The sequence below is a fragment of the Trematomus bernacchii genome, unplaced genomic scaffold, assembly GCF_902827165.1.
Source record: "Trematomus bernacchii unplaced genomic scaffold, fTreBer1.1, whole genome shotgun sequence".
Lineage (NCBI taxonomy): Eukaryota > Metazoa > Chordata > Actinopteri > Perciformes > Nototheniidae > Trematomus > Trematomus bernacchii.
Window position 1 is genome coordinate 5793445 of NW_022987656.1, and position 17417 is coordinate 5810861.

The window sequence follows — 17417 nt, forward strand, 5'->3', positions numbered from 1 at the left end:
CCTCCGTCCATACCTCTGGGAAAGGTGAGCTTGAGCTAGCCAGGGGAACGTTGCTAGCGCAGCTAAAGTTAACGTTAGTGCTAGCATTATCCACGTCTTTAGGCGGCTCTTCTGATGATGTAGTACTAGTAGCAGCTTCACTTGTAGCTTCGGTGCTGCTAGCCTCTTTCTTCTTGTGAATGATATTCTTTTTAGAAAAGAAGTCAAGTAAAAATTGTTTGCCTGCCATTATAGAGCTTTTTCGTTAGCGTTCTTGAGGGAAAGAGCTGCCACAAAATCAGCGGGCGGCGAGCTGGCTCGCCGTTGGTGTGTCACTGACACACCCCCATCTCGCCGCGGGGTCACGAGCGTGATGACGAATCATAATTTTTAAAGGAAATCGTTTTTATTTTTTATTATAATTACTGTGTATTATGTTTTTGTCATTATTACAACAAATACACACTTGCAACTGATAACACTGGCAATGATTTTATATGTATTAGACCAGGCATCCTCAAAGTCCGGACTCCGGTCCGGATCCTGACCGAACCACAACTGTCTCTGGACTGCAAATTATACTTTTCATGTGTATTATCTGTGTTATCTGTGTTATCTGCGAGACATCGCCACAACACAACGAGTCAAAATTCGCCGCTATGTCCACTGCAAACAGCGCTCTGCATCTCCGACTGTTCCACTGTCTGTGTGTGTCTGTCAACGCATTGGTCCAATCACAATCAGCATCCCGTCAGCCTTTTTTCCCCCCACCAACAGTCTGCGAATCAGAGGCACAGTAGGGCGGGTCTTCGCGGGATGCGGGTGGGAAAAATGCGTGTGTCGTCTCTTTCAACCTGTCTGAGTCAGAGCGAGAGTTTAACCTGTTAAGCCCTGAGCCTGTTTTTCAGGTCTCAGGCTCGAAAATGACATTCCCAGAACAAATGACCATATCTTCCCTTCTAAAAGGGTTAAATTAATAATCTTTTTTCTCAAAGTAATGATAAACCTGTGAGTTGGATGTAGAAAAGTCAGAATCAATATAGATGTTTTTTATTTTAAAGAAAATTCAGATTTTACATAGTAAAAAACTGTAAATTATAGTGTCCGTCCAAAAATTCTTTTTTACTTATAGTGAAAACCACCCTTGGATGATGGTAAGGTAGATTAAAAGCTTTAGGAATCCAAAGTACAACATATAATAAGTACCCTGTATCAAGATTGATGCAAAACAAGTGACATGTGACCTTTTTAGAGAGATTTAGCAAAAATAAACCACTTCTGGGATCATTTGGGTGGATTTTCCATATCTCTGGCTTCCCTTGCTCAATTTTGATGGTTGACACCTCTTTCTGACCGTTAGAGCCAATAGAATTGAAGGGGGAGTCCCCCACACACACTCATTGTGAAGAGAAAAGGTGGGGGCTTCGCGCATGTAATTTTCCATCAGAGTGAACCTATCTCTAGCTTTGACATCTGGAAACGGAAAAGCAGTTTTAATGCTTATGGATTATCAGAAATCATTTCAAAGGGACACAGACACATTGGATTAACCTATGGATTAACTTCAGCAGCGTTTTTATCGTTTTAATGCCATTGAAGACCACTTTGGAGAGACTACAGAGCCAAGGTAAAAATGTTAGCATTTTTAGCTACCTAGCGTCACCTGTTTTGATGTCCGTTTTTGCTTATAACGTCGCCATTTCGTATAATTCAGTGGTAATGTGGGTGTCCAAAGATTCTGTGTCACCTCACGATGCGAAACGATGTGTTGGATGTGGTGAAAAGATAAATAATAAGGTTTTGTGAGTGATTTTCGGTGCAGTAAGGTGTTAGCATTTTTTGCTCGTTGCTAATTCAGAGGGTCAGTGTTAGCATTGTGGGTTTTCTTTTAAAAAAAAAGATCAGTTAGATGAGTTTCTTCCCGTTACATGGATATAAAACATTCATAGTTTTATTAAATGAACATGCCCTCAGACACTGTTTCCTGCAAGATGTTGCGGCAGTGCCCCGGTACCGGTGTCTCTCGGGCTTAACAGCGAGAGTTAACAGCTCATCTAGTTGCATCTGTACTGTAGCTAGTAGCCTAGTTTCACCTACCGGGGTGGCATGGGGTGGCAACTGCCACCCTAAAAATAGGCCTTGCGACTCCAGCTGCCACCCCAGTTGGCAGCTTTGTTTTGAAAGAAAAGTTGTGGCTCATCTGACATTTATGAGAGAAAGTCTCTAATGTCCGAGTGCAAGTGAATGCAGCACAAGATGCACGTCTTGTAACCCCTCCCCCAGCCCTGGCGCGAGCGTGGAAATATGATTGACCCAAGTACTGAAGGAATGAGGTATTTGCGGTCTACAATGACAGAGAAGAGACTGTCAAGTTTGGCTGTACTCAGCATTGAATCAAAACGCACTAAAGCTTTGGATCTTACAAGTGTTGTGAGGCGTTTTGCTGAACAAAATGGTAATCGCCGCATTCAACTGTATTGCTCTTGCTATCTGTATTGTTATTATGTTGCATTGTTGGAAAAGCCTGTGACATAAGATTTTCAACAACATAATTACTCTGTAGCTATGTCAGTTTGACAATAAAGAACCTTGAACCTTGAACCTTGAATATACATGTCAACTTGATGCTCTGCTCACAGATGAGCATACAACATGCACTGTTAAGATGATGACCTTACGTGTGTAAATATATTTTTTTCTTTGTGGGGGTCTGCCCCCAAAAAACAGTTTTAAGTCCTGAGAAAGTCAAATAAGACGGTGTGTAAAACTACACTGCCCAGCCAACAGAAAGTAACCACTTTGATTTAACTAGGCCAGTAGGTAAGGACATTCCACTGGATAATAACTGAAGTATAAAAGAATGCATAACTGAAGTGATGGAGACCATGTTTGAAGGCAAACAAAAAGAGGAAATAACAGGTCAAATCAAGCAAATCCCCCTCTCAGATTCCACAGCAACCAGAAGAACATAAATACTGGCTGGTGATTTGATTAATCAGCTTTGTGATGGAATAAAAAATGCACAGTGCATTTCCTTAGCTGTGGATGAGTCCACTGACACCACTGACAATGCTCAGTTGCTGGTGTTTGTGAGTCTTTATGATGAGGCAAAGGGGGAGTTTGTTGAAGATGTGTTGGGCCTGACGAACCTCAGTGGACACACAAGGGGGCAAGACATGTATAAAGCAATAATGGGAATGCTGAATGAAAGAGGGTGCAGCTGCCTTTATTCATAACTGTGCAGCTCTTACACTGCAACTCTGAGGGATCAAGCACAGACACAATAACAATGAAAACTGCTGCATACAGATTATTTTTGTTTTTGCAACCTTGTGTTAAAGGAGAGGTGTCATGGCCATTTCCACTGATCATAATTCCATTGTTGAGGTATACTAAAATAGATTTATACTGTGCATTTTTCCAAACTCACATTGGTTTCTCATACAACATCTCTGTAAACTACTTGTATTCACTCAATTTCACTCTCTGCCTTTAACGGCTCGTTGTAGCTCCCAAAGCTCCAGCCCCCACCCTCCCTGTGAGCACAGTGTGCTCTGATTGGTTGGGACGTTGTGAATCGCGCTGAGCTCCGTGGAGGTGTTGTTTCCTTGTTTAGGATACATAGCGAAACACAGCCAAACTCATCCTGAGCACACACAAACTCACATCCGAAGTAAAAACAATATGTGTGGCTTGATATTGAGTAAGAAAAAGGTTGATAAACGCTGTGAGAATGGGTCTGCAGAGAGAATCTCGCCGTGATCCCAACTGTCTGTTATCAGCCTGCAGCCAGGGAGGAGAAATCAGCAGAGCTGCCTGCTCCCTGCACACAGATGTGTGTGAGGAAGTCCGTGGATTAGTCAATTTGGACCAATCAGCGGTAACGGCTCCGCGGACGTAACGTAACGGCTCCACGGATTGGTCCATTTCGTTCCGGGTACGGCTTGACATCATGCTGTACCCGGAACGAAATGGAAGAATCAAATGGACAATGACGTATCTCCAACAAGGCGTTTTGGGGAGGTATTTTCTGTGTACTTTGAGGGTTTTGACTCTGCACACCGTTGACATGCATAACAACTTTCATAACACACAAGGGGACGGGTAATAACCGGAAAAGCATGACACCTCTCCTTTAAGAATCTTGTTGCAATTGTTTAAAAGTTTGAATGACCGTAATAAACGGACCTTTGTCTTATTGAAAAAAAAAGTTTGGACCTTTAAGATTTGTATTTGAGTACCCCTGTATTAGACTATTAAAAAAAAGATCGTGCTCCAAATAAGTGGGGGTACGGCGTACCCCCGCGTCCAACGCCCACTACACCACTGGTTGTCATTGATGACAAACTACCAACTATCGATGGAAGACTGGTATTTGTCCGCTCCAAAGACCCAACTGAGTTCTGGCCTGCTTTGCTGGAGAAAGCTTATGCAAAGTATGGAAAAACCAGCAGTTTTCTGAGAGGGAAATGGACATTTGTTTTCAGGAAGGTGTATAAGAAGGAGAAGGCATGACAGTTAAATGTGAACATAAGGGTTTCCAGATTACAACCTATTGAGAATGCTAACACAGCTTGAAAAACAAATACGGATTATGGATTTATGGTTATAAATTAAGCAGTTTCCATACCAGCCATGCCTTGACCAAAGTCAAACCTGGAGACCCCATCAAGTTCAAACATTGGATTGGGAACCATTTTCTGAAAGAGAGTGTTGGGGAAATATTTTCTAAGGCCCATAACTTTGACCCAGTTTATCAGTTCATACTGTCCTGACTGAGCACACGCACCTGTAACCTTGGCTGCTGTGCTCTCAGTGTTTTGTATCCCTGTTCCTGCCTGTTGGCGTCAGCTGATAGAGGTGTTATCATTCTATCTTGTTATGCACAATGTTGATTATTCTCTCTAAACTAGCTAAATACATGGGTCTGGGGTAGAGTTCTTCAGAATTGACGCGGCAACTATACCGTGAAGTCAGAACCTCTGACTCTTTGACTTGTTTTGTGAATTCTCCGGCCGAAGCTCCTAAATAAACCATCAGTGTTTGACATCAAAGCTCCAGCTCTCCCCGTGTCTCCTTCCTGAGTCGGTGACTCCCACTGCATTGCTACACAGAAGTTTCTCCCACAGAGAGGAATTGTTGACATTACTTGTTAAATATTAGCCTGTCAGAGAACAACTAGCACAAGAGGTAACACAAGTTAGGTGTTCCTACATTTAACAGTTGAACATTTAGCAGAGAGAAACATATGATTTGAAATTGAAAGCTGAAACACTCACATGTGGTCTCAGCCACACCACTCGCTTCAGGTCATCAGCCTCCAGTAACCCAGTCCCGATGGACCTCACGTCAGGGGGGAACATGTCGTCGATGTACCGTACCGGTTTAATCATACAGTACTGTTTCAGCTGCTCAAAGTCTTGGTCCAGAAACTTCTGAGGGTTTGAACTCTGTTCAGAAAAGGGAGCATTTTAAAATGAGAAAGGGTTCTTTGAAAAAAGTTGGCTTTGGATGTTGATGTGAAATACATTAGAAAGAGTTGACATATCGCCCATCATCCATAGCTGTTTCATTTCCTTTGTCCACCATGCCATGTGCGTGGGGCATACAAACAGCAGATTAAACCAGATCATTATAACCAACGTAAGATTTGGATAAATACGACAAATAATTAGCATGTAACTGTTCAATTTGATCCAAAGGCATTGATCCTTGGCATTTGGACTTCAAGTTTGAAACAAAAAACGTGTAAAACACTGTGAGACGCCTTCGTCTACCCTCATAAGACCCCCATACTGATCTTTTATTTTGCTAAGCATGAAAGTATCAATAGACATCAAAATATGTCCAACTGCACTTAATGTTCGGCATCATAGTTCAAAATCCAAAAGTCCTAAGTTTTAGATATACCCTTTCCAGATATCTGCAAAAGTATGCATGTTATTCCCCAGTAATAATGGTCAATGGCTGACAAACATAAAATAGACTGGTAAAATAAGTGGCTGGAGATACTGCAGTGACCTTTAAACTGTTATATCACATTAATCTGCATGCATCCTCTTTACCCCCAAACATCAATTAGGTTGCATAGATTATTTCAGATTTCTTAGCAGCACCACAATCCGGGTCACGGCACCAAAGATTTAACCCAAATGTCCCGTAGCCTCTCTTAACACCCTGAAATAAAAACAACCAAATTAGCAGACAAAACATAAACATCTCACTCCCAAACATACACAAATGGGTAAATAAACATTTAAACTAACCCATTAGTCTCAGAAATGTAATATTAGGACGTTTTCTTACGTTATAATGTGTAAAATGATTTGCCACAATTAATACTGCTCACCTTGCATGGAGTGAATGCAAACATTAGAACCAAGATGGCGGGCGCGCGCGCAGAACAACCTTCTTATTATAAATGTATTATTTATTATAAAATAATCAATAAAATAATGATTATTGTTTTACCTGAGATCTGCCTGCTCTTACAGTATGTGTATTAATTGGGGGAGTGAAAGAACTGGGTGCCAGCCAATGGCCCATTACGTAGACGTCTCGTGACATCTCATTTTTTGCGTTGACAGGATGCCCCTACACAGGGTCAGCATGTCAGATGAGGGTAACGGGGAGTCGCTGGCACTGTTAAGCCAGCTTGAGTGAACATGAGTGTTTGTGTTTATTTAGCTTTACAGGTCAACTTCCCACAAGATTTGATGTTTACCGTTGACACCATTTGAATTCACCTGCAGTTGATGATATGCAACAAAATGAATTTCTAGCAGAGGAAGTAGCTCTACTGGGTGACTGACTGACTGATTTAACAATTCACCCCCTGACTAGATAAAATCTCATCCACAGGAAAACCAAGTGAATCAAATCAAAACCCCAGCCCCAACAGTGACAACAACAGAAGGTAAGCAACTATGCTTGGCTTCCAATTACCCACTGTTAATATGTATGCTTGGGTTTGATTTCTATTTAATACCACTGGCTGTTCTGCTGTCCTAGCACTATCCTAACGTCTGAAATAACATACACAGAATGAATTGAATAGTAATTTCACTACCACATTTGTATGACATTATTATCAATAATTATAATAATTAATCATAGTTTTGATAACAGAGTTTGCCCCATGTTTGCCACATGTGAGGGGCCTGATGTAAAATCCGTGCTGACCTGAATTTATCGCGAGCGAAACTTCAACCGTCCATCAGAACCGTGTAAAAGTCAGAAACAAAGTAAAATAATACAATTTAAAGTTTTTTCATAAAATAAGCATTTATTAGGTTTAGACCAAAACAAAGATCTCCCTTAAATAAGAGTTCATATTTGAAATGCTTCACAACCTTATCTGGTGCTTCTCAAACTCTCAACTTTTGAGCAGTGCATTGATCTATTAAAGTTTGATTTATTGGGTAAACCCCCAACAAAGATATCATTCAGTGATTCTACCTGCTCACATGGTCCGCTTTATACATAACTGTTCATCGATATATTAGTTGTCATTTCTTCATTCATTCATTTTCTTCATCATTTATCTTTCTGTTCTGTTTTGTAGTTATTAGTTTTCTAGAGAACTTATGAGACTTCATTAATTATTGCTATCAATGTATTCTTTTGATGGGTGGTGCTCCACAAGGTTTGCTTTTCCGTTTCTACATGTAAAGAGTGATGGGGTTTAAAGTCTCATTACTCTCCTTCACCTTTTATACAAATGAATGTGGTTTTAGTTATTAATCATCAATACACATTTGCTATTAACTAATACATCTGCAACAAGCAAATCATGCCACATCATTTTAGTCCTAACCTTTATGTATAATGGACTTCACATCTCTAAAGCCACGATTTTGTGTTGTGCCATATTTAAGGATTATTTTTCACAAGGGATATGTATTTAAGGAAATCTGTAAGGCATTTTATAAGGTGTGAAATAAATAGTTATGCACAACTGTTTGAAAATGTCTTTATTTTTAAAGTACAAAGTCTATACTCACCAAAAACATAAAATGTATAAGTATCCCACCATAAGGATTAGCTTATAGACTTAACAATACTGAGTCTAGCGCCATGCTAGCACCAGTCTGAGGCTGTGTTTGTGCACAGCGGTGCTTTGAGCTAATTGCTAATGTCAGCCTGCCAATAACGCCCCAATGTTGATGCTTATATACTGATATTTAACGTTTACCATAGTTACCATTATCGTTTAGCATTTTAGCCAACATTCAGCATTTCGAATTCAATAGGTATTTTGGATTTACAAAAGTTAGTTATTATGTTGGACAATTAAAATAATGTCCAGATGGTGGGGCTAGATGTAAAGGTAAAGGATCACCAAGGTGAATACAACTCATTCAGGGAGAATGCATGTCTGAACCAAATTGCATTGCAAATCAAACCAACAGTTGAAAAAAAAAAAAAAGGGGGTATCACCAAAGTCAGTATGTTTCATATCCTAATCACCATGGATATTACCACAATTATAGACAATCCATCCAAAAGTTGTTGGGATACTAAATAGTGGACTGACCAGCTCTAGCATGGCTAAAAACACATAATAAAATCCGACGTCAGTTTAATACAAAATGCAGTAACCTAAAAACAACAAATGAAGTATACCAGAGAGACTTGCATATAGAAAAACGATTGAATAGGTTATATTTTAAAATCACTGTTATTCTTATCACATTTAAAAGGGATGCAACAATACACATCATGTTCGATTTGATACATTTTTTGTGATACTGCTTTGACAAAGCTGTGCTTTTCTGCTCAAAAACTGTAATACAATTGACTTGAAAACTGTTTTTCAGTTCTAAATAATATTTTTAACAAATGTGTAACCCTAGTTAGAATTACAACCGACACTGCCTAACTCATGGCTAATCCTAAAATGGGTGGAGTTAAAATGTAAAAGTAAGTGCCCTGTTATGTCATACCATGTAAGAACTCAGTTGCAGGAGAACACCTTTTCTATTTTCTGCTGCTACATTTCCAAAGCAGCAGACATCTTCTTGTCAGCTTAAGAGTACATCGAAACGTACATCCACTGCAAATTATAGAGGGATATTATTGTATTGCATTCCATCACAGAAAAGTAAAAATGTAGTACAAGAATGCCATATTTTCTAGAACAACATATTAGGGGAATGGTATTGAAACTGATTTATTTTTTGCCAAAAACAAATGTCCTTCCTTTTGTTTAAGTCAACAGCTGTGCAGGGTTGAATGATTACAACCTGAACACATTTGAAGAAACACCTTTGAATAACCTTTATTACCTCTGATTCACGAAGAGTCATGTTCATTCCATTTGACAACTGGCTGAAGATTTCTATTGAGAAAGACACAAATTGTTATTGCAGTATTCCACAAACTGTAAATGAAAGTAGAGGGAGTCAGACATGTCTATTAAAACGCCATGATAGATGTTCGTAATGTCACCCGGATACGACCATCTCTTCAATAAGTTGCTTGACTCCTGTGCTGCTTTATACAGGAATCAATGGGGTGCTGCTGGTACAATGCACATTTACAGTAGTCCACCCAATGGTGCACTGTAGCCTCCACTTGCTAACCCATGCTATGTCTTAATTACGGATACGTGTCTCAGTACACTTTATGTCTTTGATTCAGAACACTTATGCAGTGAGTGAATTTTGACCGTGTAATGTTGTCTTGAATTGCACATGTCTTCTGTACCCTCATCGAGATTGCCGATTGCCGTTAGCAACGATTGTTTGCGTTACCAAATTATTACTGACTGCTCTATTAAACCCACATTAAGCCAACAGCTGATAAGATTCAAGACTTGCATAGTATTTTCTGAAATGCAAGGCCAGCAATATAGATAGTCAGAGAAATTGTTGACACAGGTGTCTTGCTAGGAATTTGTTGTAGGATTCGAGGAGCCATCAAAATAACTCATCCTTAGTTAAAGAAGTTTACTGCTTGCACTGTTTAGGGAAAATATTGACAGATAATGGCTATGCATGAGAACTGACTTTTGACCTTTGCCAAAGCTTTTAATAAACTTTCATTTCCATAACACATTTCATGGCAAACCATCCGAAAGTTATTGAGAATTGTTACAATAAACGTAACATGTCCTGTTATGCCTGAACATTCTTTCCATTAATATCCTGCAAACTATGTGTGCAAGAGGCTATTGCAATTGTTTGCTGACTACACAAAAAAGACACTCAAAGTCAATAAAAACATTTCAATACAATTATTCTGGTACTTTTTGGATTTGTGTACTGTCATCGGTTACCCATCTGTACTTACGGCTCATGCAGTCGAAGCGCAGCACCATACTGATGAAGCTCTCCAGGGTGATGTGTCCAGAGGAGGCACCGTAGCGCAGAGCCAACAAGTTCAGCATGTCATCGCTGGCGCTCTTTCCTGACATAAAAAATAGGATCAGAGTTTAGTTTATTGCATAATTAAGGGCTGTTGTTTTCATTACATGTTGCAAATGGTTTTCAACTTCACTAAGCCATGATACTGTCACACTTGTATTGTCACACAATTCAGTTTATGTTTTGTCAATGGAAGACAAAAGAATAGGCTGATTGTCTACCTGACGCCATGATAGCATTCCTCAGCTCACTCAATGACAGTGTTCCCGTCTTTGAAACATCAGTGCGGAAGAAAATGTCCTGGTAAAGAAAACAGTGAGTTATAAACAACACAGTAAGAAAACACAAACTCTAAATCATGACAGAACCTAACCCAATCATTCATGGGTGGTGCAATGAGCACACTCATACTGTCATGTCCTTTATGTATCCAACAATCCGCTTTGTTTTACTGTGACATTTTTAAACTTTACTGAGTTCCTTTTACCTTGTACGCGACGACCTTCTTCCAGAGACGAACAAATTCCTCTCCATTGAGTTTGCCAGTGATTGACGTCTAGTCAAACATTAAGGTATATAACTGTACTAGATATTGTTTCCTGTCTCAGCCTGACCTTTAAATCTGTTCATATGTGTGAAACAAGAACAAATTCTACACAATGATTCTCAATGAAAATGACATTAGAGGATACATCCATCAGAGCAACCATGCTGCGACAGGCATCAATGCGGAAGCCTCCTGATTTCAAGTCTCCTAAATAAAAGTAGAAAAAACCAGCACTTTTAAATGTTAATAAATCCAGCCACTTCACTGAATAATTGATTTAGTTTAGTAATAGTTTTAGATCATATGTTGTCAAGCCTCTCTGGGTTTTAAAGTTCAAACCTTTCAGGATTTGTTCATTTAGAAGCCTCTGGAGCTGCTCGGCATCCACTTCTTCGTACTGGAAATGAGAACAAGAAAGGACTTATTCAGTATTTTGCTCACATGTTGGCTGTCATAACTTCGGTTACCTTCGGAAGTTAATGCATGCCCACATTTTTCGGTTGGTATAACAAATCTTAAATGACTGATCCAAGGAAGAAAAGCCAAACAACACTAAAAAGCATAATGACATAGCTCAAGTGGAAAGTCAAGTGTAAAAATGCAAGCGCAGACGATTTAAATTGGAGGACATTTCCAAATCGCTTTTGGCTTTATGGTACTTTTTACAAGAGCAAGATGATCGGAACGATTCCAATCTCAATTCGTACGGACACTACAACTGTTAGCATAGCACAACAATGGAGGCAGTACAAAAGACAACAAAATCTCTGAAACTTTTCTTTGCAAAGGGTCTACATCAATTACCTTGTCAGAGTATTGACGGAAAAAGTGTTTCTTCTTTTCGTCGTTCTCCTCATTTTCAGTTCCTTTGTCCTGCAATATATTGAGTGCTTTCAGCTCGAGATGAACCAATGCAATAATGTTCAAATTATATCAATGTTATCAACCTAGTAAACAACATGTAACAAAACATCTATATATCTATCTATCCATCTGTATTTAAAAAACATGCACACCATCACTTCCTGTTGTTCGTGGTAATGGCCACCCGAATTCTCACTGAAAAGAAAGACGAGACATCAGGACATTGCTTGTGGAAAGTTCTGGTCAACAAGAACAGCAAGAGGTGGTAACCAGAAGTGCGACAACACCGCGTAAAAAAATAACCTTTAGTACTCCATAGGTGTGATGGAGTACTCAATAATCAGTTGTTCTCTTGGCTTCGGAGTTCTATAAATGAATTTTTAAGAAATTATTTGTGCGGCTAATGAAGTAATGTAGTTTTAACTTGCTATGCCAGTGATTGAACAGTGTTTGGGTAACTTCCCCAACACTGTTGAACAGCCGTTTACTTTTTACCAGGAACACATTTTGTGTTGCATATATGTCTTTACAAGCTTTTGAAGAGTTAAGTTGAGAATGCTTACTGGACGTGGGTCTCTGACTTGGAGAGGATGGTCAGGATGAAGGTGGCAGTCTCATTGGGATTAAAGGTGGACGGTACGATCAGGTACTCGCCAGGCTTTAGCATCAGGAACCCCATCACCTCACGTGCGCTTTCGTATTTTGTAGTTTGGTAGGCAAGTCTGTTCGGGTTGAAGAACGAGGCTGGGAACTTTCCACTACGTGACTTGTACTGTAAAACCAGTCATAAATAATGTTAAAGAATATTGTTTTATATTATAGCTTTACAATGTAGGCGGGCATTAACTGTCTATGAGGATTGGGACAAAAATGTTACTTACTTCTTCAGTCACCTTCGAAGAAATCAGAGGAAAATAAATTAGTTTCAAGTTTGAGGTGTACCAAAATAAAAAATAAAACAGGCTCTTGGTGAGTAAGTAAGCTGTACTCAAAGTTTATATTACAGGTATGATTACAATGTTGTTTTCTTTGTAGTGTCATGAGTCACATTACTGCTGATTTTTTAAATGAAAAATAAATAATGGCTTAATCGAAAAAACAGCATTATGTTTGCTTTCATTTAAAGGGGACCTATCATGCAAAATGCACTTTTGTAAGTCTTTTATACATGAATATGTGTCCCCGGTGTTCCAGGGAACTCACCAAGTGTCAGAAAACACAACCCTCTCTATTTTCCACCATACCCAAATCTCTAAAAAAGGGGCTGCAACGGATCTGATAAAAACTGATCCAGATTTGAACACTGTCCTGACGTCAGGACGGTGGCGCTACGGCTATTGGGCCAACTCCACCAATCAGGAGGAGACAGCCACGGCCATTGCTGTTCGAAAGCACTGGAGACGCTGTAGTACATATGCCAGGCCAGTAGATGGTGCTGTTCTCACAGAATCAGCCCTTGCAAAAACAGAGCTAGAAATGGTCAAATTGAGCAAAATGAGGCATGGCTAAAATGCATGATCTGTTTGGTATTTTGAAAAAAAAAAGTATAAATATGCCTTATATAGGTATGGTCCTACACTATATTATTCAAATATAGCATGATAGGTCCACTTTAATGTCAGTATCTCTAAAAATGTTGTAACATGTCTTTGCATTATATATCATAAAGATCTCTGCAATGGGACAAAAACAATGAGTGATATTTACCTCAAATACATAGAATCCAATGCTGAGATTTTGGACCAGACGTCTGTTCCTCTTGTCAGGCTTTTGCATCAGAGACAACAGCATGTTCTTCTCACCCTGTTTCCCAGAACATTCACTGAGTACTTCCTCAATCTTGACCCGGTACTGCGGATTAGTCCAGAAACTGTCTGGAAGGCAAAGATTACAGATTTTAAAAAGTTATAACCAAATGATCTCCTTATGTCAGAGGTGTCCAAACTTATTTCAAAGAGGGCCAGATTTGAAAGTGTGAATATGACGGGGGCCATTTTTAAACATGAAAGTAACGTACAAATACACTGTAATATCACCATTTTCATTGTCACGATTATCTTTATTTTTTAAATGGCAATGGAATCAAATACAAGCCTCTCAGGCGTGAACAACTCTAAAAACACAATTCTGCCTTCCATTCATATCTGGAGAGTCAGACAACATTGAATAGATTATATGGAATACCTCAGACTTTGAAGCTGGTTTGACCTATTTTGAATAAAGTGGGGTGCCAGTCAACATCAAGTCGGACAAATAGTAATCTAAAATATTAAATTAAAATGTTTCATTCAAACCACTCACAAATTAATTAATTCAGGAAATATCTCCTCCATCACTGAAAAGCAATACAAAATAAATCACACATCAATTTCCATTTTCGTCAGATATATTTCATGGGGGAAAGTAACACATAAAAGATCAGTGTGTGTGCAATGTGTGTGGTGAAAGGAGTCAATATATACAGTTCAATCCTCTTAATCAAAGAGTCCAGTTGGTTAAAACCCCAACATAAATTCAATCCAGTTCATAGGCCCAGAAACAGGCAATTCAAAAAAGTCCGCTCCGGGTTTTAGAGCGGATCCACCAAAAACAAACCAGGAAATACCAAAACCAAAATACAGCGTCTTTAAGAAGAAGACATACTTTATTAATCCCTCACAGGAAAATTATTTTCTCGACTCTGTTGTGTTTAACAGAAAAAGGCAAACGCAAACACCATCGGCTTAAATTCCGGCATTTGTAAGGCCCCTTAGAGAGGTGCTGCCACCATGCGGTGAAAGGAGGGATTACATTTTAAAGATTTATTCTGTTTGACAGTGCGAGTGGGCCATAAGTAATATATTATAAGACCGAAGCTGCGGGCTGTATTCAATCTGACCACCGGAATTATTCGTCAAATTAAAATTGAGCAGGACCCAAAAAGACGGCACAACAATGGTCTTATTCACAACGTGCGATTGGATGAAACTTCATAAAACTTAAGCTGTTTCTGTATCGTCTAAATAAAAAAGACTATAGCTGCTTTAGCAAGTGATTTAAGTTTTTAGTATAGTGTATTAGTTGAGTATTCGTTTTCTAAGTAGCCTACCACTATTATTCGCGCATCCTCCGGCAGTTGTTCCTGCAACCCATCGGCCCTCATAGCGGGAGGTCTTCCAGTGGCAAGAAGTATTTCCATCAAGGAAGTCGGGAGACGGGCAGCAGATGTCCAGATCACTATAGAACCTGCAGAAGTCTTCCAGGGTCATCCTAGTGACATCAGAGATCACTTTTGATTACTCACTGTTGTTTTAGTTTGTTTACTTGATCCATCAAAGAAAAAGAAAATTCAACTAGTTTAAGAAAGCCATCCAAATACAATCTGCATAGATATTCTATAGATGTTACTGAACATATAATCAATTTATAATCTAGAGTTACAATGTCAATCAGGATTATTACACAGCTAAATCAAATACTAAATTCTGATTGCTCAAGTTGGACATTTCAGAGCTTGTTATTTCTTGTTAACACACAGCTGCTAAGGAAAACAAACTGTTGCTAAGGAGGATCAAGTCACTATGTGCAGTCATATCAATCCGCAGAAAGAAGTCCGGTAAAAGTCAGTTGTGGACAACAAACATTAGTTTTCTCCATCATAATTGAATACATTGAGAATATTCATTTTTATATTTGTTGAGAGCACTAAACGTTGGATTCATGATGGATAGCCTGTCGCCTAGACCTGAGATAAATCAGACAGAGAGGAAGTAAACACTAACAGGAACAGTAGAAGAAAACAATAACGGGAACAGCAGAAGAAGAAAGACTGGAATTAAACAGGAACAGCAGAAGAAGACAGACAGGAAGTGAACACTAACAGGGACACCGTATGGGCTCTGGCAGTGTTTAAAGACTGGTTAATGGAAAAGAAAATGTGATCAGACCTGGACAGTTACAGAAAACCTCCATCAGTGCTGCCGTCTTTTTAAGTTACGTTGCTGTCGCCCCAGTTCCAGTAGTTGGTACGCCGTGAAACTCACTTATTTTTCTTAGCAGAATTTTAAATCATTAAATTCATTTCTCAATCAATTTGTTGGTTTATTTAGTATGTAATAAGCAAGATAATGTGCAGCGAGGTGGTCATTAATGAAAAAAGAACACCGACATTGGCCTCAGGAACCCTACATATTGTACATATCTACGTACACTGTACCTATTATATGTTAAACTATAGTTTCAAAATACAAACTAGTTAATGTACTAATGTTCTACAATTAGTTTTAGTTGCTACAATGTATTTGTATGAGTATTTCACAACATATTACACATTTGTTATTTTATTGATATTTTTCGGCCTCCAGTTCCTTTTATTGACGAGAGTTGAAAGGGGGAGTCCAAGGGTATAACACGGGGAATGGTCCCAGGCTTAATTTCGAACCCGGGTCCTCCCCACGGGGATTGGTGACCGAGTGTAACAGCCAGTGGCGACTGGTCATGAGGGGCAGGTGGGGCACAGCCCCACCTAGTGTCAGCAGAAAGTATTAAAAATAATGAATAAAAAAAAATATAAAATATATTTTAAGATCATGGTTAATCATCTGATTCGTCTGTACATTGCTGTTTTAGTCTGTGTTCTTCTAATTAGTGTCTACAGTGTGTGCCTATTGAGCTGTTTAGAGCCATGTGGGACAAAACCTGATCATGCCCCTCCCTCTCACTGTCTAAGTGAACGGTGACTGTAAAAACTACACTGCGCATGCTCAGAGTATTTTCCTATTTAATGTGTGTGGCAAAAAAATAATGGCCATAGGGGCACTGAGCTGCCATCCCCACCATACGTCATCTCACATAATTCAGAGCTGATTGGCTGTAAGTACGTGTGCCGCGAAAAGTGTGGTGTGTGAAGAGGAGACGAGAGAGGTGCAGTGACGCGTCCTAAAACCAGGAAGTAAGCTGCGCGTGGCTTCCCTCGACAAAAAAGCAATGAGATTTCTCCATAGGATTTTAGAAAATAGCTCGAAATAAGATCTGTGGGAAACGTACCTGTTAGATAAATGCACGTTTTGTTCAGCCGGATAATATCCACATGTCTACCCTACTTTTATAATTTTTGAATCATAAATCTATCGATTAGATTTATGATAGACTTTTGAAACTACAAGAAGATAAGGAGGACTTTTACAAAAAAGTAATAGACATTTTTGTCCAGAAGGATAGACAAATGGACTTCATCTTCATGTCAAGGTAAGACCGCAATTTTATTGAAAATGGGATCTTACTATGAGAGAACAATTCAATATTAAATGATAAAATTACATTTTTTGGGTATCCTTTTGTTGAACTGTCTGTTTAAAATTAATCGAAGCATCAGACAAAAAAAGCTTTTGAAAATAATATTATATTTTGGTTTAGGTCAAAATATAATATTTGTAAACCTGAAGAGTCAGTGCCAGTGCCTCACCAGCCATGAACCTCACTGCACATCACTGCAGAAGCTTATATATAGACATCTAAGTTTTTTGTGCCCCACCACTTTTGTACATATAAAAACGCCACTGGTAACAGCGTTATAAGGGTTGGTGTAAAATCCTTGTTAAATTGGAGAATTACGCCATCTGGTGTCACAAACGTGTGCCCGCATTAGCTATGTTATGGCAATGGGTTGTGGGAGATTTTCC

General features: G+C 39.1%; 1 protein-coding gene across 1 annotated transcript in view; it reads right to left on the bottom strand.

The window, feature by feature from the left end:
* Positions 1–7957: 7957 nt before the first annotated feature.
* LOC117486643 (calpain-1 catalytic subunit-like) overlaps positions 7958–17417 on the bottom strand; it is a 30172-nt gene continuing 20712 nt past the window's right edge. The window contains exons 10-22 of the mRNA XM_034135150.1: positions 14846–15006; positions 13465–13631; positions 12639–12650; positions 12321–12529; positions 11910–11952; positions 11698–11766; positions 11233–11290; positions 11039–11100; positions 10834–10902; positions 10568–10646; positions 10273–10389; positions 9267–9319; positions 7958–9034 (exon numbers count right to left, since the gene is read on the bottom strand). Coding sequence (XP_033991041.1) covers positions 9008–9034; positions 9267–9319; positions 10273–10389; positions 10568–10646; positions 10834–10902; positions 11039–11100; positions 11233–11290; positions 11698–11766; positions 11910–11952; positions 12321–12529; positions 12639–12650; positions 13465–13631; positions 14846–15006 — 1126 coding nt within the window. The 3' untranslated portion in view covers positions 7958–9007. The remainder of the gene's footprint in view (positions 9035–9266; positions 9320–10272; positions 10390–10567; positions 10647–10833; positions 10903–11038; positions 11101–11232; positions 11291–11697; positions 11767–11909; positions 11953–12320; positions 12530–12638; positions 12651–13464; positions 13632–14845; positions 15007–17417) is intronic.